Consider the following 26,860-nt stretch of genomic DNA (forward strand, 5'->3'; position numbering starts at 1 on the left):
TTAGTCTAATATTATTTATGTGATGCCGTCGTAACTCATACCACTTGATAGTTTGTCTACTATTTAATAATATCAGTCTAATACCGTTCGAGGAATAGGCCCCAGGTGTAAGTCGTTTGGCAAATTGTAATATTAAGGAGGTGAATATTATTTTTTCATCGCACCATCTCGCAAAGGCTCTCTTTATTTATTTACTGATGAGAAAGTTGTAATTTAGTTATTTTCTCATGTCGGGTGAAAAAATTGACTTTGTGATAATTTTTTATGATAAATATTTAAAACCTTTTATTTGGATTTCATTTGTAATATTTAACAATTAGAATTGGTAAATAATTTTGTTTTACACTCTATCGCAAAGTTTGTTTAACCCTCGCAACGCTCAAAATTACATTGTACGAACCTATTTTGGGATCTTTCGCTGGCTCCGGGAATAAATAATAGATCCTGCTTCGGGTACTAATTGCACTATGTAGAGTTGCAAACATAAGCTGCGGTGATCACTTTATATCAGACCGCACGGTTCCTTGCTACCTTCGTTATAGAAAAAACCCTAAATAATCAAATAGGATATTTAAACGCTGCCTAACTTAAGGATGTCTTCCTTATTCGCTGAATGGAATCCTTCAGGTTAGTTAGACAAAGTTGCAACCCTCTCGCCGCAAAGTTAACCGAGTGAAACTCCTTAGTTAACTCAACGTCATTCAATTTAATCACTTCACGCGGCCTGCTCTCCTTGTCTGTTTAGTACCATCGATATTCTGCCCCAGTATACATACATAAAATTGATAGCAGCCATGGAAACATCCGTTTGAAACAGTCAGTAATGAGCAAATTAGAGGTCAGCCCTAAACATAAAAACTCTGAGACAAAAACAACGTTCTACAAAAAAATATAAATGCAATTATGTACGCAATGCAATTAATCAATTGTCCAACCAACATTTGAAGAGTGATAGCATTGATAACTAATACATAATTTTATTGATATAGCCCATAAGGCTTGAAATCGGAACGGGCGGCGCGGGGCGGGCATTAACCGAAGAGTGAAGTCAAGCTCAGTAGCGAGCCAGTCCCCGCGACAGACGCTCGTCCGTCAGACCATATCCTCTCTAAATTACGCGACGAAAAAATCAACAAATGTTCTTGTGATGACAGTGTTTTTCTTACTTAAATGTGATGTGATAAATACTTTTCCCGAACTTTGTGAGGATGTTTGTCTTAGCAGTTCTCAGCCTTCTTATACAAGGTAATCAACGTTTTGTGGAAAACAATGCAAAGTTTTTGTTAATTTTGAGTTTGTTCATGAAGTCACTGACTTGAAAAGGGATTCATAATTAATATTTTAGTCCTACTGCTTAAGTCAAAAATGGTTAGACATGTAGGTACATCCCCGGTGATTTCCTAGTAGACGTTTGCTTAGGAACTAAGACTAGTTTTAGTAGGTACCCATTTCATTTTAGCTCCTGCAACATAATACGAACCAGTCGCGCACATCAGAATCAGAACATTCATTCTGAACTTATCAAATCACAGAAACAACACCAAACCCTCACAGTTAAGCGGTGTTCATGGTATTGTATAAATATTTACCCACTTAAAAAAGGAGGAGGCTATCAATTAGACCAACCATTTTTTTTGTTTTCAAATGATTAAATTACACTAGTGTTAGGATTAATTTTATTATATTAAACAACAAGCACGCCCCACGTTGGGCGCCACTTTTAATACTTTTTCAAACTTCATAAATAATCTGCTGCGTCTGAAAGAATTAACGTTTGATATTATAATTACCAGTTATAAAATATAATATTTTAAATTTTCGCGTTTGGAACACATATTAACTCATATTTATCCATACACTCCACTCACTCATATTGAATATTTATTTCTCAAGAAGATATAACTGGTTTTGCATTTCGCACTCGGTGCAGATGTTTTCCGTCGACAGCTTTGTCGGCAATAACGAAGTTACTGGGTTCATGCCAAGGCGTCTCGAGCGAATCTGAGCGAGCCTGCACGTCGCTCTAATTTCCGGGCCTAATAAACACCTTTGAAGGTTTTAAAATGAGAACTCACACTTTTGTACCTACTTTGAGTGGTGTTTTAAAATATTAACTGTTTTTTTTATTGACGGTAAAAATTTTGACTGATTCGAAATATCGACATTAAACTTAAAGACAAATTTAAATTGTATTTATTTTTATGAATGAATGAATGAAAAACTTTATTAAATAATCAAAATAATCATCCATTCCATTCCATTCAAATCTTAATCTTATATTTTTTCTTACATTTAATATTTATTGAATGGAAGAAAAATTTAAATAAGCGCACCTTCACATGTTATGTTAGAAGTTTTAAGCTTCAATATAACTCTGGTAACACGATTTAGTTAGCAAGACTTTGTTTTTTAATTCTCTCATTTACCCCCTAGAAGTGTCCTTACGTCTAAAATTCAATTGTTTACGTTAAATGTCGGTCTTTGGGTCACAGATTTACATAATACGTAACGATTTCAACTTAATTAGCCCAGTAGCTTCGGATGTATTATGGAGACAGGGAAGGCATAGGAAATCTGTGATCTGATGGAACAACGCAACCTAATTAAGTTTGCAGTTTTTAGAATTGTCTCGATAGTGAATACAAGTATAATATTAGTCGCCTGTGGTAAGAAGAGTACAGTCAGTGGGTAACGCTTGTACCAAAAACGAAAGTTTTTCCAATGATTTATTCTAAATAGGTATGTACAATGAAGCATACATACATACATACTTAGAAGATAATGTTGCTTAATTCATTCGTCTGTCTGATAGACTGATTTTATCAATTTTAACCAGAAGACTTAAACAATATAGCGACTTACACATACTGAAGCAGACGGCCATATATTTTGCTAACAAAACATTGAAAATGCTGATCCAATATATCTAGGCCTTGAAATCTGTAACAACTGCTTATAATTGGAGATCACGCCAATTCTGGTTTTTGTGCGATAAGATTGGTAAGCGTCGTGAATAAATATCTAGTAAATATTTGCGCATGGATATGAATATTTGCTGTTATTCCGTCTACTTGTTTTGTGTTATATGAGTCAGTGTTATTACGCGAGCGAATGATTTTAATTATAAAGTTAAACTGCTCGATTCGAACTTTAAGGTACGTCAGTTAATAGATCTAGAAACGATATGGATATTAGATGTGACGTTTCTTTAAGCAAAAACGTCACTTTTGACACTGACTCATCTAATCCATATCGTTTCTATATCTATTAATTGACGTATTTTAAAGTTCGAATCAGGCAGATAGTATAACATTACCGATCGTGACACGTTTGTTCTACAACTTTTAAAAATTATGAAGTATTTAGACTCCCTATTTTTATAACAAAATAAATATTATCTTCAATGGACGCCATCGCCATGCTATATCATTGTGATTGACGTTGCTTGTCACGCCTTAAACATAACAAAATTCGAAATACATAGAGTCTTAGAATAAACTTTAAAGTGTATTAAAAATCAAACCACAAGTTATTTTAAAAGTCGCTGAACAAATGTTGGTCAGTATGAGGAGTACAGCCTACAGTTTAATTAACCGACTTCCATTTCATAGAAGGAGGAGCTTCTGTATTCGGTTGTGGCTATGTTTTTTTTTTTCTTTTCTATGTACGTTCATCGATTACTCCGACATCCTTAGTCCGATTTGAGTAATTCTTTTTTGTTTGAAAGGAGCTACCTTCGAGTTGGTTCCATTTTATTTTGGTTCTGTTCTGATGATGGGATCCATGAGGAATTGAGGGAACTCCTCAATTTTTAAAGGCACATACATGGTGATTTGGGTGTTTTTTTAAGCAACTCGAGCATTTTCTCCCGACAACCACCACTTTGATGAAATAGACCTGATGATGATGATTGTTTTGATGATAATGATGATGATTTTTTAAATGTAGTATGTTCAGCGATTACTCCGGCACCTGTGATCCGATTTGAGTAATGTTTTTTTTGTTTGGAAGGAGTTATCTCCAAGGTGTCTCCATATTATTTTTGGTTCTGGTCTGATGATGGAATCCTTGAGGAATTGAGGGAACTCCTCAGTTTTTAAAGGCACGTGTAAAGTGATTTCGGTGTTTTCTAAAGTAACTCGAGCATTTGCTTCCGAAAACCGCCAATTTGATGTAATGCAAGTGTAGCCTTACCACGAATTTGACATTGACATATTTGCTAAGTTACCAACGCTAACGTCTTCGTAACTTACTTTTTATGCATCTCGCTCGCACTAATATGCCAGTACGAGCGAGATGCAAAGAAAGTAAGTTACACACATACACGCTAGCGAATAAATCAATGTCAAACTCTTGGTAAGCTGGTAAGGCTATTGATCGGGGGTTAGGGTTAGGAGTTAAGGGGTCGGGGAATGGCGGTTGAAGGGCTGCTGGTTCAGGGTCGAGGGGTTCATGGATCAGGGATTGATGCGCTGTGAGTTAGAGTGATCGGGGGGTTGAGGGATTGGGTCAGTGGATGGATTTAGTGTAGTGACAGGAATTATAATTTCCCAGACTGACTCGAGAAAATTCCTGATTACCTACATATTTATTAAAGTAGGTACTACACGAATTTAGTGTTAATCATGATGGTGTTTTTCATTCATGCGTCGCGCTCTTAACAATGCGTTAAAACTAAAAATGGAAAAATAAAAACTTTTTGCAAAAAAAAGAAAACCGACTTCAAAAAGGATGAAATAAAATATTATCTTTTTTAAGTCTATGCGTTACCAACTGATATGTTTGAAGTCGGTGCCTAATAAGTATATATATATATATATATATATATATATATATATATATATATATATACTTATTAGGCACCGACCATAGTTCTGCCAAGTTAATAGATTTAACTTACGCCACGTAATCTAAAGTTCAATAAAACGGAAGTTTAATATAATAAAACGGTTTAAATTCTCTTTAAATCGCCGAGTCTTCTTTTTTGCAGGTTCAACTAAAGCTTAATAAAAAGCCCATCCCACGAGACGTTGAAATTATTTCCGCTCAAAAATTTCGCGTGTTTTTTATCTACTTTATGGGCTAGCCTCTAATTCTTAGTGTGATTTTGGGTAAAAACCATTTATTCAGACGTTTCAAAAGTAAATACAATACATTTTTATTGTATGTATTATTGTTTTAAGTGTGTCACTGAAAATAATATATTTGAAGCGTTTGCGTCATACTATGAAGTAAGCTTAGAATAAATTTAAAAGTGGAAAAATTACTGTCTTGGGTGAGACTTGAACTCACGGCCTCTGGATCGATACTCCAGCGCGCTGCCATCTGAGCCACCAAGACCTCATCCCTAGCCAGCAAATCTTTCCACCATATTATAGGTCAAGGGGACCCTTAGCGACATCTACCGTAAGAGTGTTATACTTCTTAAACGGCTACCGGAGTTCCAAGTCATATTGGAAATTCACCAGTTACGATGTGCTACCCATACTAATTTTAATTTTTAACAAGCAGAAACGTCTGCGAACGATGCTATTAAGCTTAGAATAAATTTAAAAGTGGAAAAATTACTGTCTTGGGTGAGACTTGAACTCACGGCCTCTGGATCGATACTCCAGCGCTCTGCCATCTGAGCCACCAAGACCTCATCCCTAGCCAGCAAATCTTTCCACCATAATAATAACATCGTTAATAGCATCGTTCGCAGACGTTTCTGCTTGTTAAAAATTAAAATACTATGAAGTATTTGAACAAATTAAATTATTTTCAGAAAATATTTTAATTTGTTTTTATCAAGTAGAAACACTGGACTGGGGCACTGGAGGCCTTGGTCACTTTTTCTTAGTATATGACATTTATTTCCGTTTGCGTCATGTTTAAGCATATAATTATTATGGGTGCATTACATTTGTTGCAATTACTTTTCATATATTATAGTTTGATATATCGTTATTTTGAATAACGTAATAAATAGCATACTACTACCGTAATACCTAATTAACGGTATACATATGTTATTATTGGTATAATGGTCATAAGGTGTCTTTACACTTCGTCTAATATACATTGTCATAATTATTACATACTCTAAAGCATATTATTTGTTATAACAAGTAACATCACATAATTATTTGTGTGGCATAATAGTTGCATGACATAAATGGGTTAGGTTAGGTTGGAATTGTGACTCCGCGTAAACGAATAACCACCTAACAAAAGGAGGGTTAGGTTAGGTTAGACCTTTGACCCTCCGTAGAATAAAATACTCTGGCAAAAAAGTGGTTTAGGTTAGGTTTGAACTGCGGCCCTCGCAGAACGAAAACCGTGAAAAAATGAAAAAACTGCGACCTCCCTAGAATAAAATAGCTAGCAAAAGCAGTAGGGCTGCGTACTAGTTATAAAAAGTATGTAAAACTTTACGTTATCAGTAAATTAAATATGACAAAGATGTTATACAATATATGTATTTATACTTGATAAAATTGTATGAAGTATTACGTTATACAAAAATATAATATAACAGATATCATTATAAAACATGTCTATATACTATTTGAAAATTATATTACATAAGGCATTATATCAATGATAGTTTAGATGAAATAACAATATAATAAAGGAAACGTATAATAAAAATTACATTATAACATATAATAATATATCAAATGGCGTTATAACAAATGTATGATAGTTTTTTTTATAATTATATTAAACATTACACACCCAATTATTATTAATTCTTTATTTATGGCTTGAGCCTTATCTGTTTATTGATCTCTAGATCAATAACTCTAGTTAAGTTTATCTAAGTCAATCAAGTTTTCAAATAATTTTTATGATAGCTTATTACATTAACAGATTTTTGACAATGCACAGAGGCGCTGATTGACTATGTTTTTCAAAATGTATGACATCCAAATGCCGTTGAAATATTTTTCTTCCTTACTCATCTTTCACGAAATAGCATTAAAAATTAAAACTACAATCAATTTAACTACAACAAAACGTATGTCCTTTAGCTCTGATATCATCTGATATAAACACAAACTTTTGTTAAAATCATTCTCTATAATTTGAATTACTTATAACTTAAAATTTTTATATCTTGCTCCTTTTATTGAAATTCTTACGTATTATTTTTTACAAAATGTGGTCATATCATACCTCCAGTATATTACACTTATTATTTATTTGAATCTAAGCGGATAAGCGAGAACTGGCGTTTCGAGCAATTAAACGCCCTCGTAACCTACGTTGGAACGTTTTCTAATGATACATACGGTTGTTATATAATACTTGTCGCGGCAATATAGCTATTAATATTTCAACAACGTACCTACGGTAGTAACCAAGCACGAAGTAAATGGGAGTAGAATTTAAAAATTTAGTATTCTATCGGTTGTTGATATAATTTGAAAATAAATCTTGGCTCTTAGCTTTTCTTTGAAGTAATATAACAAGGACTTTGGGGATCTTTTACATTTCCAAATTTAATGTATTATTAATCATAAAGACTATACATCTCTGTTATATTGTACAGTTATTATTTATTTTAAGATAAGATAAGATAAGATTTTTATTTATTTTTATTTGAAGAGGTATAACGTAATGTTTAGTTAGATATTGACTGTTGTATTTATAAATGTTGGTTTGTATTTTTCATGTATCACTATAATTTTATTATGATACCACGTGCTGTAAATGTTGTATTAACTTGTGAAACACCCCTTGAGACCTACTTTGAGAATACGTTTCTTTTTTGGAATTAAGGTCATGTCGGTAAACCATTCTTAAGAAATAAGTTCGAGGTTAGCAATCTAACCAAAACTTATTTCTTCTTTACGAGTAACAGGCCGTTTGTTAGAGTGCTAAAATATCTCCCAACTAAGTTAAAAAACACTCAACTTTTTATTTCGACTATGAGCTAGTAAATTTCTCATGCATTCTTTTAACACGAATCAAGATAAAATGGGATCTTACTATTTAATTCACAACCCATGAGGCCTTTTAAAAGTGAAGAAAATAGCCAGTTCAAATATTCTAGTAAATCCATTCTTGAACAGTAATGAAATATAATACCTGCGACGAAAGGCGTCCAGTGGAATTCCCTCAATATTTTAATTCTGCTGTTGTCGCGCATAGAACGAAAATAGAAAATCCACGCTAGATGTCTAGGGACCGTATAAGTCGACGGCGATATTTTATAGATAGTTTTTATACCGATGTAGATATAAGGTGACAGTCCATTTCCAACGACAGCTGCATTACTGTTAATTTTACTATGAAAATTGACAATAACACCGACGCGTTCAGTACCAGTAGTGCAGCTGCGGTCAGAAATGGAATGTTACCATTACTATATAGAATCGGACCAAGCTAATTGCACAATTGATTTGATTGAGAGTGGAAGTGTCACCGTAAACGTCAAATAACTATTAAAATACACATATCTACAATGCCTGTGAAATATTGTCCGTGGTCGTTTTATTATGTAGCAAAGAGTTAAAGAGTAAAAGTTATTTATTCGTAGACAACCTATGTTGTACAAAGAAATAAAAAATAATAATCTCCGTTACTGGAATACTAAAAATAAACTAAAATAATAAAAAGGAAAGAAATATGTCCTTCCATACTAGTTACTTACTTCAAAAATTCATCAACCATATAAATAGTGTAACGGTTCGGGAAGCCCTATAGTGGTATAAAATAAAAGTAATAAAGAAATTTGTATAAACAAGTATATTTACCATTCCGAAAAGAAATTTAAGTGGTAATATTATAATAATAACTAGCTCAGTCGTAATTTAAATAAATAGGTATTAATTTTAGAGCACAGGGGGTGAGTCTGTGTTTCAATAGGCTGGAAGACCTTGGTAACTAGGGGTAAAAATATTTAAATATTGGGCGCCTTTATAAAATAATAAAAACCGTCTGACCTCCAGTTAGATAAGGAATGAGAAACGAGCCCTGCAGATTCGTGGTGGTGAGCTCAACCACCCCGGTGCCGCAGCCGCCGCCTCCGAACGTCCATGCTAGTTAAGCCGCCAAGGAAGCACCAGCTTAGCGCGGCCTGGAGCACAACCTCGCCCATGCCGACGCCCTCGACTAACTAGGGTACTGAAGGGGTAAACGAAAACCTCATCTTGAAAGACCTCTCTTGAAATACCTCAGCTTGAAATACCCATTCTTGAAAGCCCTGCCTGAAGGCCCTGGAAATAATTTAAAAAACAATAAGTATGAGTGGCTTGGCCGATCCTCGACGAGAGTTAAAATTCGCCAGAACGGTTGAGCAACTTACCCAATGCAGAAAAGAAGCCGGCTTGTAAGTCCGTGCTTTCATGTCGATGCATGGGGCCTTCAGAGGTTATGGTACGAGGAACATAATATTCTCCCTGAAAATAAGTAATAAAACAATAAGCACTGAACACGTCTCGAACAATTTGATACGTAGATCAAGGAAAATACTTACGATTAAGCGGTTTAAGCCGCGATTTAAACAATATGGCTCACTGGCCTTTGAAGAAAACGGATCGACATCCTACTCCATCACATCCGAAATAAAAAATGACAGCTGACAGGTCAAACCGAAGATACTTCCACTGCTGCGCTGCGTTTCGTTGCGCGCACGATGAAGATACAGCTTCCAAAACTCGTTTCAATCAGAAAAGATACTTAATAATAATTTCCAAAAAGGAAAGAAGAAAGTTGTAAAATATTTAATAAGATTTTAATTTCTGTAAATTAATAAGAGTAAACATTTTATTGAAGAAAAATCCAATAGCGAGCTACTCACGCCCTCTGTTGATCAATGCAAGTATTAAAACCAGTATTACCAACGCTCAACGCTAGATGGCCTTTATATTAGAAACGAAATATATTAATGCCTATGAGGCTTTAAAAAAATGTTGTTACAGTACATCCCTCCCCGAATAAAATTTTGACGTAGGCAAAATTTTGAGCTGGTCTCCAGCTCCAGACATCTATCCGCAGAAAGTAAACAATAGTTACCCCGCACAAAATGATAAATTTAATAAAAAAAAACAACCACCCAAATCGAACCCACGCACTAAACTATACTTACTTTATAAGGACTTGACATTCGCAAGTAAAGCTCTAAGCTACATTACTACGAAACGTCGCATCGCATATATTTCTTGGTGACATAACGAACGGCCCAGGCCGCGGGTTATGCGTCCAAGTGATATAGCGGAAGACGGCATATAGCCAAGTGAAATTAAACTAACTAATATCGGTGACTGTACTACAACTAATTGAGATATATATATATACAGTGCGCATATCAGGCCGTGACTATCAGACGTCACAGGTCTGAACGCGGTAATCAGACAATAACACAACAACAATGACGATACATTGACCAGCTGTGTCTGAACGACAGGCAGACGGTAACGTTCGAAACAACACGAGACACACAAGGAAGTCGACTGTACAGGCTCCATTTCAGGCAATGCAAGTCTGTCAGTCTGACACACAAAAATCCGATGTTTGCGGACAACGCTTTAAGGCGTGTACCGCATAACAACCCCCTAACGTCAACATTAACGTTCACGCATATGGTTTAAGTCATACCGCAAAGCGTTAACAAAAGAAGACGGCACTGCTATTAAGAGCTTGACGGTTTAAAATCCGCCAAAACCCGACCAGCCAGTGCCGATTGGAATACTGGTTTAAAACGCCAGCACCCCGGTAAAACACGCGAAGAGTCTTTAAATCGTCCTCTTCGCCCCTCAACAACAAACAAACCACGTGCCTGAGTTACGTTTGCTCAGACACGATCGGAAGAAAGTAATACGTAAACAAAACTCCTGCACGCAACCATTAAAAAAAAACTCCTACCGAACATCAACAAAAAAAAACGCGCAATCACCGATAGTTAACTAATAAGTAAATATTTACTTCACCTAAAATAACAACAATAAGGAAAAAACTCGATTTAAGTCGAGACAATAGATAAGGAAAAGTAGGTAATAAACATAACTCCCGTACGAAACAATTGTGAAAACTACTACAATACGATTCGACCTTAAAGGTAAACGGCTATTTGAATATCGGTAAGTTATTTAAAAAAAAAACGTAAGTCAACAACAATAATTGTGACTGACTGTACCCAACCACGTCAAGAAACTATTTAATATTAATTTTATTTATTTTAAACTTCAACTCCAAACATCCCGTAATAAACTTAATAAATGTAAACTCCTGCTGACTGTACTTCACTATAACCTCCAAATTTGCTCCCTTTACATTATGTAATAAATTTATAATACGGTCCATCCTTTCAAACAGGATTACCATAGTAGTACAATTACCAGTAACTAATCCTTCACATCAAGTATATAAAAAAAAACAATGGAAATTAGGTATTACATTTTTAACACTACTACTAACCCTCCAGTAAATTATAAACTTTTGTTTGAAAACAAGTCACCAAAAAAAAAATTGAAAGTGAAAAATAAATTAAAGTTTAAGCACTTAAGTACCTCACTACCCGGTAAGGGTTTAACCTTTTGTGAGTGACTCTAAAACATGATATAAATCACAAAAAAAAATACAATAGTCAAAGCATAGTGTGTCTGCTATCCGGTAAACTACAACGTCTTTTATGAAGTAAAACTTTTAACATTAAGAGATACTAAGGAAATACATCTATAAAATAAATTGTGTTTATGACAATTGTCTAAAATTGCTTTAAATTAATAACATCTGGAGTTTAAATACCAGCAAATGAATAAGTAATTAGACTACAACTCCTTTACAGTACAACATAAGTATATAAGTAGATAATTGACAACATGTGGCTGTCCTAACCACAATTAAATAGTGTTAATTATTTTGAATATTGCAGTAAACAAAGGTACGTATAATAAAGCAAACAGGATGTCCAACCATAAGTTCCTTTAGCTAACTTATATGTGACTAAAGGGTGCTCGCCAAAAGAAAAGCCCCGCGATGGGTGACACTGTTACCATTATTATTTTAGGGGGCTAATTAAAATGGAATAAAGGAAACTAGTACATTGCTTAAGGTATATTTATTTGGCTAAACAACAAATATCTAACTTCGGAAGCCTCAAATGTTAACTTATGTTATTAATGTTATTATTATATATATATTAAATAGCCTCGGCTAGCTTACTACAGACTTAACTAAAAATAAGAGAGCAAATGTGGGTTTGGCGGCTACATTTCTTATGGTTGGGCACTCTGGGTAGGTGGTATAAAAAATAAGGAAAAGTATTTAAAGTATGTTGGGCGCCTTGGAGAATATAATAAATTGGTTGTCTCTGACCTTTTAAGTAGTGACATTAGAAGGAAGGTACCACTGCCGACACACTAATGGAGACTCATGTCGCAGTGCCTCTGCATTCATGGTAGTTGTAGTAATAGCGAACAGGCCCCGACCGCCGGTACACCAAGCTGGCTGGGGGCTGCCTTACAGCCAAACTGTAGACTAAGTGGTAGGCCCTGTAACGAGTTACAGGTAGTAAGACAGGGTTCACAGACTTTTGACAAGCTGGAACCTAAATAAAGGAGAAAAATCGGTTCATGATTTAAAGAGCGGACCCCCGCATGGGCGTAAGGATTACGAATTCAAAAACAAGTAATTAACTTACCCATCGAGGAGAAGCGGCATACGTGGCCGGGATTGACCAGCATGTCGACTCGATGAGGCCTCCACCAACACACCATCGTCTCACACGACTTCCATATAGGATAAAAATCCGGGACTGTGAAATAAAATTCACCACGCTATTAAATGGAATCTTATGCACAAAACCCGTCGCAAAAATCACCAAAATACTCACTTAAAAAGGAGATGTCTCCCGATGGGATGTATTATAGCCATTAAACGGCTTTCATACGGCGAAACACCGCAAAAGAAAACGGTCCATGATCTTCATTTTGACAGGAAGAATAATGACAAGTCAAATGACAGAGTTGCCACAGCCCGAACTGGATTCGTGCGATCCTATGAGTTCGAGGTGACTTTGGAAAAAAAACATTACCTTTCTTTTTTAATTTACTTGGACTAATATTAAATAGAAAGAAAAAACAATATTTGAAGACAATTTTAATTTACAAACCCCTTTCGATTAAAAAAAACCAAAAATGTAGGAAGGCACCGAAATTATTTTTAATCTAGCAACCCGGACCATGTTGTTATCGACTGAGCTCGCTAGATGGCGTTAAGGGTATCAAACGAATATGGGTCACATACTAAACAGTATTGAAAAAATGAAGAATTAAAATTTTGTTGTTACAATAGTAACCATTTTTTCCATAAAAGTACAATCTTCTTCTTCCGGCCTTATCCCACTTTTATTTGGGGTCGGCTCTCCTAATCAATTTTCTCCAGTTATATCTGTTCCGGGTCGTCGTTGGATCTATATTCTTATTCTCTAGGTCTTTCCTAACTACAGACATCCATGTAAGTCGGGGTCGTCCACTCTTTTTCGGTCCTTTCATGCACTCTAGCACCTTTCTAGTCATGTGGTCCTCCGGCCTTCTCATGACATGACCGTACCATCGGAGTCGTGTTTCCGTTAGCTTGTCCTGTATGGGTCTTATTTTGAACGAGCCTCTTATGTAACGCTTCGGCACTTTGTCCACGAGTGTCACTCCTGCAGACCACCTAAGCATTCGCATTTCAGCGACGTGAAGTTGGTCGGATTGTTGCTTCTTGAGAGGCCAGCATTCGGCGCCATATAACATTGCTGGTCTGACAGCGGTTTTGTACACTTTTCCCTTTACGCGGATGGGCATCCTCGGGTCACAGAGTACTCCTGTAAGCTCCCTCCACTTTTGCCAGCCCGTACTTTTACGATGCGCTACGTCGTTGTCTATGTAGCCGTCCTTGGTTATTACACTGCCTAGGTACTTAAAGTTTTGCACAGTTTTAAGCGCAGTATTTTGCAGGTGTAGGGTGTGTTGGGCTTGTCCATTGGCAAAATTGCAGTGCATATATTCAGTTTTCTCTCTGCTTATTCTCAATCCCGCTTTTTCTAGGGCTGACCTCCAACTTTCCAGCGTTCTTTGGAGTGTTCTTGGCTCTTCATCTATGAGGACAATATCGTCTGCGTATAGAAGGTTCCAAGGTGTTGGTTTCTGGATATTAGACGTGAGGTAGTCCATAACGAGGTTAAATGAAAGCGGGCTGAGAGCTGACCCTTGGTGAACTCCAACATTTACGTGAAACTCATCACCCATTCTCGCTGAACATCTTACTTTTGTGGTGGCGTTCCTGTACATGTCAACTATCATCCGTATGTAACATTCGGGGACCCTCTGGTACCGCAACGCCTGCCAAATCAGAGGTCTCGGGATTCGGTCGAACGCTTTTTCCAGGTCTATAAAGACTATGTGTAAGTCTTTCTTCTTGTCCCTGTAGGCTTCCATTAAAATACGGATGGTGTGGATTGCGTCGGTTGTTGATTTCCCTGTGACAAAGCCGCACTGATTTTCTGTCACTGATGTTAGTTTGCGAAGTCTTTGGTCCAGAACTCGTTCCCAAATCTTAAAATATTCCATAAAAGTACAATATTTAAGTAATTTATTTTTAAACGTCAAAGTGTTACTTATTGTCTTTAATCAATCACTACATAAGTATATAAAATTTATACTCACTGCAACACGTGTTTTATTAAAATTGTCTTGAGATAAGTAATTATCAAGCACTTACCTACCTAATTATTTGAGACAAAATACATGTAGGTACCACATTCTTACTAAACTAACCCTCAATTACCAACGAACACCACTTAATAGCTACAATAACAGCCTAGACCTGCAATCTGATCCTAGGATACCACAAACTGCTCGCTCAAACATCTAGTTGGCGTGTTTCGTCTACTTTAGTGAGAACTTCACAGATTAAGCTTAAGTTAGCGAAGGTTTAAACAAAGTTTCCCCCGTATTAGGTATTTGTCTTAAATAATTGTTGCACAGTCCAGTTTGTAGACACTCTGGGGAAATAAAGGTAGATAGAATAGGTTTCATTCGCTCACAGCTCCTTCAAGTGTTTGTTTTTCATTACGGCTCAGAGTGTGTTGTTTATAATATTCATTATTTTAGTCAAAGAAACATATAGGTATAGCAATATTTCGCACATTGGTTTTTAAAGAGTAGGTATAAGCAGAGCGAGGAAACCTGAATTCAACTGAATCTATTTTAGAATTTCTCTTCTGTAAAATTATCTATAGAAATACTTTTCTCCTGTCAACGCTTAAAATAGGATCGCAGCGTCACTAACCGTGGGAAGACTTACACTTTTGATGCTTAGATGTTTGATAAAAATAAATCTTAAAGCTTTAGGTATTACACTTGGCTAGCTACAGTACCTACGCAGCTAATTAGGTAGTTGCGCGCTCATTATTACGATGTCCTTACGCGCTAACTTGCTGCTCGCTCGCGTCCTTTTTAACTCTCCCGTAAATTACTGGTGTGATAAGGCTCTAATTTTATTTGTTTGTCTAAAAATAAAGCTCATCATCATCAGCTTACTCTTGTCCACTGCTAGACATAGGCCTCTCCTATTGCACACCATTGAGCACAATTAGGATTGTTCATTTTTTTTCAAATGTTCTATTTCGAAAACCATTTCGAGATATAAGGTTTTTAAACAGTTTCCGACATTTGCTGCGATATACTTAATAATTGAGGATTGAAGATATTTCAACAAATATCCTTATGACCTTAGTTTGACCTTCTCCTGGGCTGAATGGAAAGTCATCGCATAATAAAAGTTATCGAACCATAGTAAATAAATCCGTCACTCACGTAATTGTCAAAGTTATCATTGTCATCGATTGTCATAATTACATTTTTCAGTTAAACCGCTGCGCTGGTTTGTTACGATTTGATTTATAATAGATACCTAAACAGTAGATTTCATTGCTTAATATATCATAAACTTTGTTCCTACGTGTGGGAATGATTTACAAAAATAATAGTTCGAATCCACGAAGACCTACGACGTGAAAGATGCCGTGATGATGCCGTGAATTAAACTTGGAATACCTACCTACTTCAAGTGTTACCCACAGTATTGCTGTGAGGTTGTGTCACGTCGATGTAAGTATAAAATTAATATTATAATATATATATTTTACTACATTATTTAAAAGCTCAAATGTTGGTAGGGTCATGTTACCTACTTATTTTCTGTGGTAATGTAGTCAGAGTATCTAAAGGCAAACCGTGAAGCAGAGATGGTGCCTACTAGAAAGAAAGAATATACAAGAATACATAGCCATACTCAAAATTCAGTTTGAAACTGTTTTAAAGATATAATTTCTAATTTCCAGGTACATGTTGCAGTTCAAGCCGCTGATATCATGGTGGACAAGACTTAAGTTAATTAAAAAGTAAATAAAGAGTTGTGCTGAATAATAAAACATTTTTTGTTTACCTACTTTTTTATTAATTTAGGAAATATATGCATATATGTTTCCAAAATGTATGTTTATCATGTTCTGCACGAGCAGCCTGACAATGATGGCTTCTTGTTGACCAACCAGAAGAGAAGTGTATGGTTTGTTATTTACTCTGTTCCCAGGCAGGCAGGCATTGTTTACGGTCGTAAAGTATTACGACGATTAATAATTAATATGACGTTCGTTTCAATACAAAATGCTCAACTTTGTTCTGGGCCCAAGTGCCTTAACAAAATCAATCTCCTTTGTACATTACATATCCCACAGCTGTATCTAAATAGGAATCACATGATGACCTGAAATAATAGGATATAATTAGCGAAATTGGCATCTTCCTAATATAGTAGCATAGTACAATATCCAAACAATGGTGACAAGCCGGTAGAAAGTACCCACTGGGTGCTAAAGCTACCTTTAGCAATGGACGCTGTAACGATTTTATGAATCCAATCTTCTTACAAATCGAATCAGTTAAAATATATTATGTTGTAACTTACATTTGTATTTTTGCTCCCCTGTTGTATTTCAGCCAAGTTATGGTTGGAGTTGGATGCTATATGGATACATACTCCAATAAAACTAAGTTCATAGGCAGATTTCTGGAATCAGCTTTCACAAATTTATAGCGTAAATATTTTGAAATTAATGATTTAGGGAATCAAAATAAACAAGTTTTCCATTCCAGAGGATATTATTTATAGAAATTTGTGACACTGAGATTGTCGACAGGTGACATTACAATCAGTTGACAATGTCAATTATTTTTTTTAATGCTTGTTGTTGCTTGTGCTTTATCAAACAGCCGACGACATGTAATTTACGAGAAGTCGTATCTCATATTTTCAATAAATTATAAATATTCAACCGAGCCACGAATTACTAAATCATTCAAATTGATATCTTAAATTAACCTATATTTTCAGAAAATAAAATAAAAATGGGGGTCTAAAAAAAATGAACAATCCTAATTTGCGGCAACTCTCATCTAGCTCTTGCCAGCCGCCTTGCGAAGGTCATTGCTCCATCTAGTCTGAGGGCGCCCTGCGCTACGTTTGCCGATGCGCGTTCTCCATTCGGGAGAAATAAACCTACAATTGTTTACATAATTATTTTATTAAAAGTCGACATTATGGACGAATAGTATTCACACGTAAATTTTGTTGCAGAATCGTTACTGCTTCGTATGGTGCGCGTGTCGGTGCCGGCGTACCGCGTGCGCGGGCAGCCGGCGCAGCTGGAGTGCGAGTACGACCTGGGCGACGACGCGCTCTACTCCGTCAAGTGGTACCGCGACAACGAGGAGTTCTACCGCTACATGCCCAAGTTCGACCCGCCGAAGCACGCCTATAAGATAGAGGGGATCAAAGTAGATGTGAGTAATCATTTTAATGATAAACATGGAATAGTATGTAATTACGTCATCAAAAATGCTATAACAACTTCCATAAGCCTTTCACAATACTCCGCTATAGCCACTCTCGTCAATTGGGCCGATCTGTCCCAAATCGGCAACCAAACCAGTAAACGACCTGCCCACGTGGCGTAAATTTATATCCAGAATTTAGACATAGACAAATAAAATGTAGAATTTATTAAAATTTGATGCTATGTAATGTTGGCAAATTGAAAAAGGAAGCTTAGAACAAACCTTCATTTTATTGTACTGACGATACCTACTATAGGGAGACTAGAAAAATTTAATTAATATTATAGGTAGTCGTATTACGTGACTTCACTGGGCAAAATGGCACTGGGACGTCTATTTATACAGATAAATTGCCCTAGTTTGACGCAGTGTACAACAGAGGGTAATAAAAAGATGTTGTTTATAGGGTCGTGTCATAAATAACTTAGACGACCGTGTGCATTACTCAGTAAAGTGCTTACCTAAGTTGTACTGAAATAAGAAAATCCATTTACAGAAAGAAGTTACTTTCGATAAAAAAGTGTGAGAAAAGGTACAACAATATCATTTCATTTTGATGCAACTATTTACAGACCACACTTTCAGTGATCTGAGACAATGTTTTAATATTTTTATTTACGGTGGAACCAAAAAACGCACGCTTTGTTTTATCAAAACGTTATTTATTTAAGAAAGCGTTAATTCAAAACTACACAGCATGGATTTAGATTTCTTTTTCTTCAAGATAAAGGTTCGATTATTAGGTAATATAAACTTCTCTATTACTATTATTGCAATGTTAAAAAATACTCTATTAATATTAGGTATTAGTAGGTAATACATATTAGGTAATTGTTAAGATATGTCGTATGTAGGTATTATGATTGTCAAAAACGATGTGTGACTGCTAAAATACAAGGTTTGGCTCTAAGTGAATTGATTTAGTACTTTTCTCTAAACGAAATTAGGTATATAATACCGAGATTGAATCTGTATATGACTGTCTATTGTCCCTGAAAAAAATATTATTCTCCAATTTAATAGAGATAACAATCGTTTCGAAAATATTGAGAAAAGAAGAAGAAATAAGCCGAAACCCAGACAATAGAATCTATTTTGTCTTATAAAATAAGATCTCGACTATTCAAGCATTGTCATCCCAAGCGCTGCTAGCGCAGGGCATACTCAATGAGATTATTTCTATTTAAAATTATTTCTATTCAGGATTGCTGAATTGAAGGCAATCCCGTTATTTTTCTATTTCCATTAGTTTTTCTACGTGATAGAAAAATTTAGTATTATGTCAAAACCGATCATTGGTAGGATTCCGTACCCAAAGGGTAAAACGGCCGTCCGTCCGTCCGTCCGTCTGTCACCAGGCTGTATCATACGAACCGTGATAGCTAGACAGTTGGAATTTTCACAGATGATGTATTTCTGTTGCCGCTATAACAACAAATACTAAAAACAGAATAAAATAAAGATTTAAGTGGGGCCCCCATACAACAAACGTGATTTTTGACCGAAGTTAAGCATCGTCGGGCGGGGTCAGTACTTGGATGGGTGACCGTTATTTTTTTTTGCCTTTTTTTGCATTATGGTACGGAACCCTTCGTGCGTGAGTCCGACTCGCACTTGCCCGGTTTTTTTTTATTTTCTAACAATTTGAATGGGACTTAACGGTGTAAAGTACACACAGCTTACATTATTATTTTTAGTATGTTATTATTTTAATCTTCTGCGAGGATGTAAACAAATAAAATGTAAATTTTGTCGTTCCTTTAGGTAGCTAAGTCAGATGACCGCAAAGTGATCCTGCACCAAGTGATGCTGAAGACGTCGGGGCTGTACCGGTGCGAGGTGTCTGCAGAAGCGCCGAGCTTCTCCTCAGCCGCTGGAGAAGGAAAACTAGAAGTTATTTGTAAGTTTTATCCCACCAAAAACATTCTGTAAAAAACTAGCCAAGTCTCGATGGAGCTGCTTGTTTATCTCTAAAAAGTAATGAAATCTAGACAAAGTCGTGCCAAGTCTAAGGTTCCTTACTGCGATTTCTTTATTATTATAGTTAATGTTGTGTGACTTGGCCGTTGAAGGGTACACAAGGGTACAAAACCAGGTGCTCCATGACACCATTGCACCAATCTGTCGCCAGAACCGCTACCCATTGACGATGGAAAATTGCCACTTGGAAAACGTTGATTCAATAACCAGTCAATTGTAGGCTTGATAAAGCTGCGTATTTCAATAATACTTATGTATGGGCGAGCCTGAAACAAACACTTCTTTTTGGTGCAATGGCAGATTGGTGCAATGGTGTCTTGGAGCACCTGGTTTTGTACCCTTGTGTACCCTTCAACGGCCAAGTCACACAACATTAACTATAATAATAAAGAAATCGCAGTAAGGAACCTTAGACTTGGCACGACTTTGTCTAGATTTCATTACTTTTTAGAGATAAACAAGCAGCTCCATCGAGACTTGGCTAGTTTTTTACAGAATGTTTTTGGTGGGATTTCACTTCTTTTTGTAGAAACGTGGGCATATTGATTTATTTTATTCAGTCCTTCTTTTCGGGTACTCATACCCATACTATGTATACACATATCATAACTAAACATATCTTCATTCATACTCACATCGTACATCGTAGTGTACCTTTACTTTACTTTACCTACTATTTGTAGGAACTGCAACAGTAACTTTGTAATATCATATATTTATATGGGATTACAAACTTACTTATGCAGTTCTTAGATCTTTAAAACGTGACTGATATTGCAATATTTTTAGGTTTTCCCTTTATGTGGCCATTAAACCCTAACTCTATACCAAATTTCAGCTCTCTGAGTTTATGGGAAGTACTAGTTCTATTCTGATGATCATGAGTGAGTTTCATAAATGCGAAACTTTGCTTTCGCTTAACTTCGGAACTAAATGACCTACAGACTTGAAATTTTGGATTTTAAGTATGTGATTATAGCTTACTGGATGACCAAAATTTCTGCGTTCTGGTCTTATCCAGAGGTTCTCAAATAGGGGCCTGAAAATGCGGCGAAATGGTTCCAGTAAAGGATGGTACGGCAGTGTTTGCTTCGCGCTCGACTTGGCGGGGGCACTGCCGTGCCCCCCGATATTAATTCATATTAGGTTCCGTAAAACCATCCAACAAATACTACTATGGTTCACGAGTTCAATATTATCTTTTTGGTTTTGTTTGAGTTTTTTTCTTTATAATAAATATCTTCTTCTTGATCGGGACACTCTTGACAGAGCGGTCGTGGTCATCATTGGAAGTCTCCCTTTGTGACACGTTTGACGGCTCGCCTCCACTCCTCCCTGACGGATGCGCGTTTAGCGCATTCGTGCAAGGGGCCGTCCATTGCTGCCTTTATTTTGTCCGTCCACCTCATGGGCGATCTTCTTCGCGCTCGGGTACCTTCTACTCTGCCCTGCATAATAAATATTTAGCCGTAGAAATACGACATTCAAATAGCAAACACCTGAACCTAGATATTCGAGTTAATTTTGGACTAGTTGGAAACTTTTGAACTATTCGGTGCTTTTACGGTATTTAAATAGTTCTATCTGGCAAGTTTCACAATGGAATGGGTCAAAGTTTCAGTCTGTCTATGCGATAAATTTAGAACATTTAATTCCATTAAAATAACTCGAGTTATGAATGAATCACGTTAGATCGGGCCATATGTCCAGGCTGGAGATTCCGGCGCATCGTTTTCTATGAAAAGCGTCTGAAATTCCCCTAATTTTATAAGCTGTCTGTTGAGTTTTGGCACAATGAAACTTAATAGACTTGGTTGTTTAGTGCGGCTAACTGCGTAAATAGTTAGGTTATGAATGAATTACTTACTGCGTAAATATATGGTAATTTAAGTTACAATAGCAGGTAAAATTACATATTACATATAATTTGAATGTTTGTCATCATCATCATCATCTCAGCCATAAGACCTCCACTGCTGAACGTAGGCCTCCCCCTTGGACCTGCGTCCGTTCCGGCGGCCTTAACAAGGTCGTCCGTCCATCTTGTGGGTGGACGTCGTACGCTGCGCTTGCTAGTCCGTGGTCTCCACTCGAGCACTTTCCTAAAATTGAATGTGTGTGGGTCGAATGTTTGTACTTACCTATTTTTAAACTATAGTTTCCGTTTTCCTAGATTTACCTAGAGAGGGTCCCAAAATAACTGGAAATGAACAGGAGAACAGAAGAGGGCATTCAATATTTCTAAACTGCACATCGGGGAGGTCATACCCGGCAGCCGTGCTCAGTTGGGACATCGATGGGGAAAAGGTAACTTTTTTATCATATTACCCATTTCAGTAGGCCGTAGTCACTTTACTTTTAAACATTATGCAAGACAAAATTCAACTGTATTATTTATTTCGTTACATTATAAATAATTTCATACTTATATTCCTGCGAAAGTAACTGTGTCTGTGTGTCTGTATGTCGGTCTGTCTGTTATCTTTTCACGCTAATTCTGCTGAACCAATTGAGATGAAATTTCGTATGGAGATAATATATTTTGAGTCCCATGTCATACCAGATGTCGTTTACATCGGTTCACGGCAGCGTACTTAAAGTGGTTACAAACAGACAAAGAGAGGTGCTTTCGTATTTATTATATATTATTGGACACTAAAGAAATTGTTTTGATGATTTTACGTTCTTGCTATGGGCCTAGAATATGTACCCGGTTCGAATGATCAAAAAAAATTCCTTTACTTTACTGTTTCCGCATCAAATTATTTTCGTGAACAAAAATTGTATACACAAAGTTTGTCAAGGTAACAGACCCGGAGCTCCTAGTGGAGTACCCTCCGACACTGCACGCACACGGACTGATGTCGTCAGCCCTAGGCCTGCGTGTGCCGGTGGGGAGGACCATGCAGGTGCGATGCACGGCGCGGGTCGCGCCTGCCTGGAGAGAGGGCAGCGAGGCTGTTGTTGGGAACAGCCAGCTAGCAGACAGCAAGGAGGCTATGTTGCTGGGTAAGACTATTGACTCGTATGGCCGGTAGTATGTAATGGTCCTGACATAACAGACACTAAGATCAAGAATAAGACAATGCAAGTGAAATCGCATTTGTTTTTTCAACTTGCATTGTGGTCAATGCTGCCAGCGTTACAGCCTGGCCACGGCATTGCGCGACTAATCTTCGGCTAAGGCGACAACCATAGGCTGTAGTGAGACACAGCGATCGGAACTTTCATTCCCACCTATGGTTTTCGACTTAACCGAAGCCAGTCGCGAAATGTCGTAGCCGTAAGTGTCAAGCGAACGGGCTCAGAGCCTTATGTTGTGGCTAAGCCATAAGATCGATTACATATTGCGACTTTTTGCAGTGAGACAGTGTAGGCAAGGCAATCCTGCGCGACACGTCCCACCAAAGACGTGAAATGACGCGCGTGACTACAGCCTAATAACATGACACCTTCGTTTATTCCGACAAGGTTGACCATGACGCGCTGCACACGACCGGCGTGGCGTTTAAAAGCGTAACAAAAATAGAGCCCGCGTGTGAATCGCCATAGTTTTATCTTCCCAGTTCAGTTAGGTATAAGTATAATGGTTCGCGCTTGCATCGATACTATATCACAATGGAGTCACTGCAATAGCCTTATCCAGAATATATTCCAAATAATTCTCGACTAAATCGCAACTGTATCGCTGCAAAATGGTGTCGTATGTCTCGAAGCGCCCTATTCGGCAATTTGCGAGAAAGTAATTTCGCTCCGGACGACTAACGCGGGTTGACGGAAATGGAGCCCAGCTGGGACAACTTCGCAAAACTGTATCGACGCGATTACGGCCCTGGTTAACGTCTTAAGCCTCAGAATTGATAATAAATTGTCTTAATGGGCGGAAGTACCGTTATTTATTTACAGTCCGATGTTTGTAATGGATCATACTACGCGTCAAAATTATTTATCATTTTCTAATAGTTTAATATAACGATATACGTATGTAGCTGTTTGTAGGATAATTAGACTGTGACAGACACTAGAACGCGAACTGTAGATATATTTATATCTTTATTCGGAAAAGTATTCCGCGGGCGGGCGCAGCATGGTTCCATTTTTGTCGTCTGTCACTTTCGCACTTACATACTTGTTAGAAGGTGACAGGCATGCTGACAAGCGAAAAAATGAAACTATTCTGCGCCTCATTTATCAAAGGGCATTAATTTTAATAGTATCATGAAAATGTCTTAACTAACATCTTATGTATTTTTGTCGAGTTAACTAAATGTTAGTTTTTATATTCACAAAGCTGTATTGTTCCAGTAAAAAGCTCAAGCGACGTGTCATCACCGAGCGTAATCCTGTTAACACTAGCCCTGGGCCTGCTCATCGCCCCCACGCAATCCGGCACGTGATAAATTATCTCCGGACTTATATTAACAAACGTGATTTAGGCGTAACACTCCGAGATTACTCCCAGAATAGACTGAGAGCATCAATGGAGGAAAACTACGATGCCATGTCTTATTTTGTAAGTAGGTTATGATTTTGAACACTGTGAAAAAGGAGAAGCATTAAATATTTCTTCACAACAAATTAAAAGTAAATGCTGTTTAAAATAATGGAGCGGTGTTCAAACTGTAAAGTCACTTGATTTGATATAACACGCAGTGGATACCTAGAACTCGTACAAGTATTTTAGCGCGAGAGATATACACTACGAATATTATCAAATCTATACCTATCCAATTTTTAACGTTAAAATGCCGGCTTATGATGAATTTTAGGTAGGTACCACCATATTCTAATAGAGTTATAACCTGTGTAAAAATAACGACTATTTTGGCGTTACTATGTTACACTGATCTTCTTGTCAGTTTATATTCAACACATAACTTGATAATCTTTCTTTATGTAGTAATGATCTGTTTTAAACAACGATTTAAATTTAAACTCACAGCCCTATTCAAATTTAATAACTTGTTACGGGTTTGAACTTTTGAAGATAGCTCACGCTCGGCACGAAGTGAAAGTCGTGCATGGGATGAGCTCCCAACACCAAGATCGTCAACGTCGTATCAAAACCAGTTTAAAACTATAACAAATTTTAATCTAAATCGGGCTCCCATAGTTGTATTAACGTCTGTATCTTTAGGTATTTAAATAAAAGTAAACAAAATCTACCCGCAAATGGCTCTTTAAGCCAGTTGAGGGTAGATGAAAACATTACATGATGAAATAAGGTAGGTTAAAGTCAGGTCGTTCTGTGACAGATCCAGGCGCTTTGTATAATGGTTGGTTAACCAATAAATGTTATAACTACCCGAAACTGTACAAATTGTTTATTTCCTTTCATTTAAATACCTAAATATACAGAGTATAGTTTCGAATTCTATGTATACTTTTTTAAAGTACTCTAATATATTTTTCTCTTTGGTTTCCCAGTCTATGATAATCAGAAAGTTCTACAAGTACTTGCGGTCTGCGAGAACTTGCCATAGTTTTTGCTGAGAAGACTTAGTAAAGCCTTGTTTTACGAACTAATATTAAATTTACTGTAGCGAAGCGAACTTTAACAAGTTGTTTAATTGTATGTACCTTTGAAATGGTAATAAATTTCGTAAATTTCAATGAAATTCTGTTTGTTGCACTGAAAACTAGCGTCACGGATGACCGCGGCATTATGCTGAGTCTTATTTTAGCGTCCACTGTTTTTTTTGTGGCTGCATGTTTTTTTTCTACATGTAATATGTTATGGCGTTAAATAAATGCATTTTCTTTCTTTCAAATAACAAATATTAAAGACTTGCAAATATTTATGCTTGCAAGAAAGATTGAAAAAATATTGTGAAAATTGTACATATAATAACGTTAAGGCGATTAAATTGTCATTTTCTATGATTACTTACGAGTATGTCTTAAATACATATCTTGATTATATTAAAAGGTAATTTTTCTTTTTACCATTAGCATATTTAAAATATCAGAATACTATAAGTATGTACGATTTCTGATTGTTTGCTTAATTAAAGGCAATTTATTTATTTCAACTAATAAAATTGTTTATTGTCGTTTTTTGATTTATGATTTAACTCATCTTTTTTGTTCGGTACCTAATTGTTTTTTCAGCGCACTGCAGTAACTGTACCTATACTTATACATGTAAATAATGTTTTTTTTTATTATCTGTAAATAGTAACATCTAGTAAAGCCTTCCTAGATACGCTAATATTTGTAAAATTGATGTCAAAGCTGTATATATTTTGTGTATTTTATCTAATTCGGTTGTAAAAAGATACAAAAAATATATAAATCTTTGAAATTTACTGAACTCAAACGATGTAAATATATGGCACACATTTTGAAAAATTGTCTCACTATTTAACTTAGTTTTGAAATTTTCTGTGTTAGGTACCTAAATAAAGAAAAGCTGTATAATGAGAATTCTACTTTGCTTACAAGAGAATTAATTGTACAACCAATTTGATTTAAAGAATTCAAAATAAATGATATAAGTTGATGATAGTACAGAAAATAAGATTTTAGAGATGTTGTTAGTAAACATTTACCTTAATATAAAAAAAAAATATGTTTCTACAAGAGTAACGTACTAGTAAATATTTATATTGCAAAATTCTTTTCTGTCGCACACTTCTTTTTAACTTTTTCGTGGTGACTTATCCATTATGGTTGTACGTAACAATGAAAAGAGAATAACCATTGATTTTTTTTACAAAATGTACCGATTGTATATTGACGACATATTTATCCAATAAGTAAATAATTTTGCCTAATTTTTGTAGTTATGCTGTGCGTATACTATCAAATATATTAGATTTTCGTGATAAATTTGTATAGATTATAAGATTTCAATTATGTAAAAGGGTAATAAACATTTATACTTGTCATTTCACCAATTTGTTGCTGATTTTCGTATTCCCAAATGTAAATAATACTGGTCTACGTCACTTTTCGCTTTTGTTGTTAAAGAGTATGAAGTCATGTTTTATGTTACGAGTAAA

At 36.2% G+C, this 26,860-nt stretch overlaps 1 protein-coding gene across 1 annotated transcript; it reads left to right on the forward strand.

The window, feature by feature from the left end:
• The first annotated feature begins 1,074 nt into the window (after window positions 1-1,074).
• On the forward strand, window positions 1,075-26,860 carry LOC134666103 (uncharacterized). The gene is made up of 6 exons (XM_063523253.1): window positions 1,075-1,245; window positions 17,617-17,822; window positions 19,641-19,776; window positions 22,030-22,163; window positions 22,661-22,865; window positions 24,162-26,860. Exons 1-6 carry the CDS (start codon window positions 1,209-1,211, stop codon window positions 24,251-24,253), a joined length of 810 nt encoding a protein of 269 aa, XP_063379323.1. The 5' UTR covers window positions 1,075-1,208; the 3' UTR covers window positions 24,254-26,860.

This window comes from Cydia fagiglandana, chromosome 7 (genome assembly GCF_963556715.1).
Source record: "Cydia fagiglandana chromosome 7, ilCydFagi1.1, whole genome shotgun sequence".
Classification (NCBI taxonomy): Eukaryota; Metazoa; Arthropoda; class Insecta; order Lepidoptera; family Tortricidae; genus Cydia; species Cydia fagiglandana.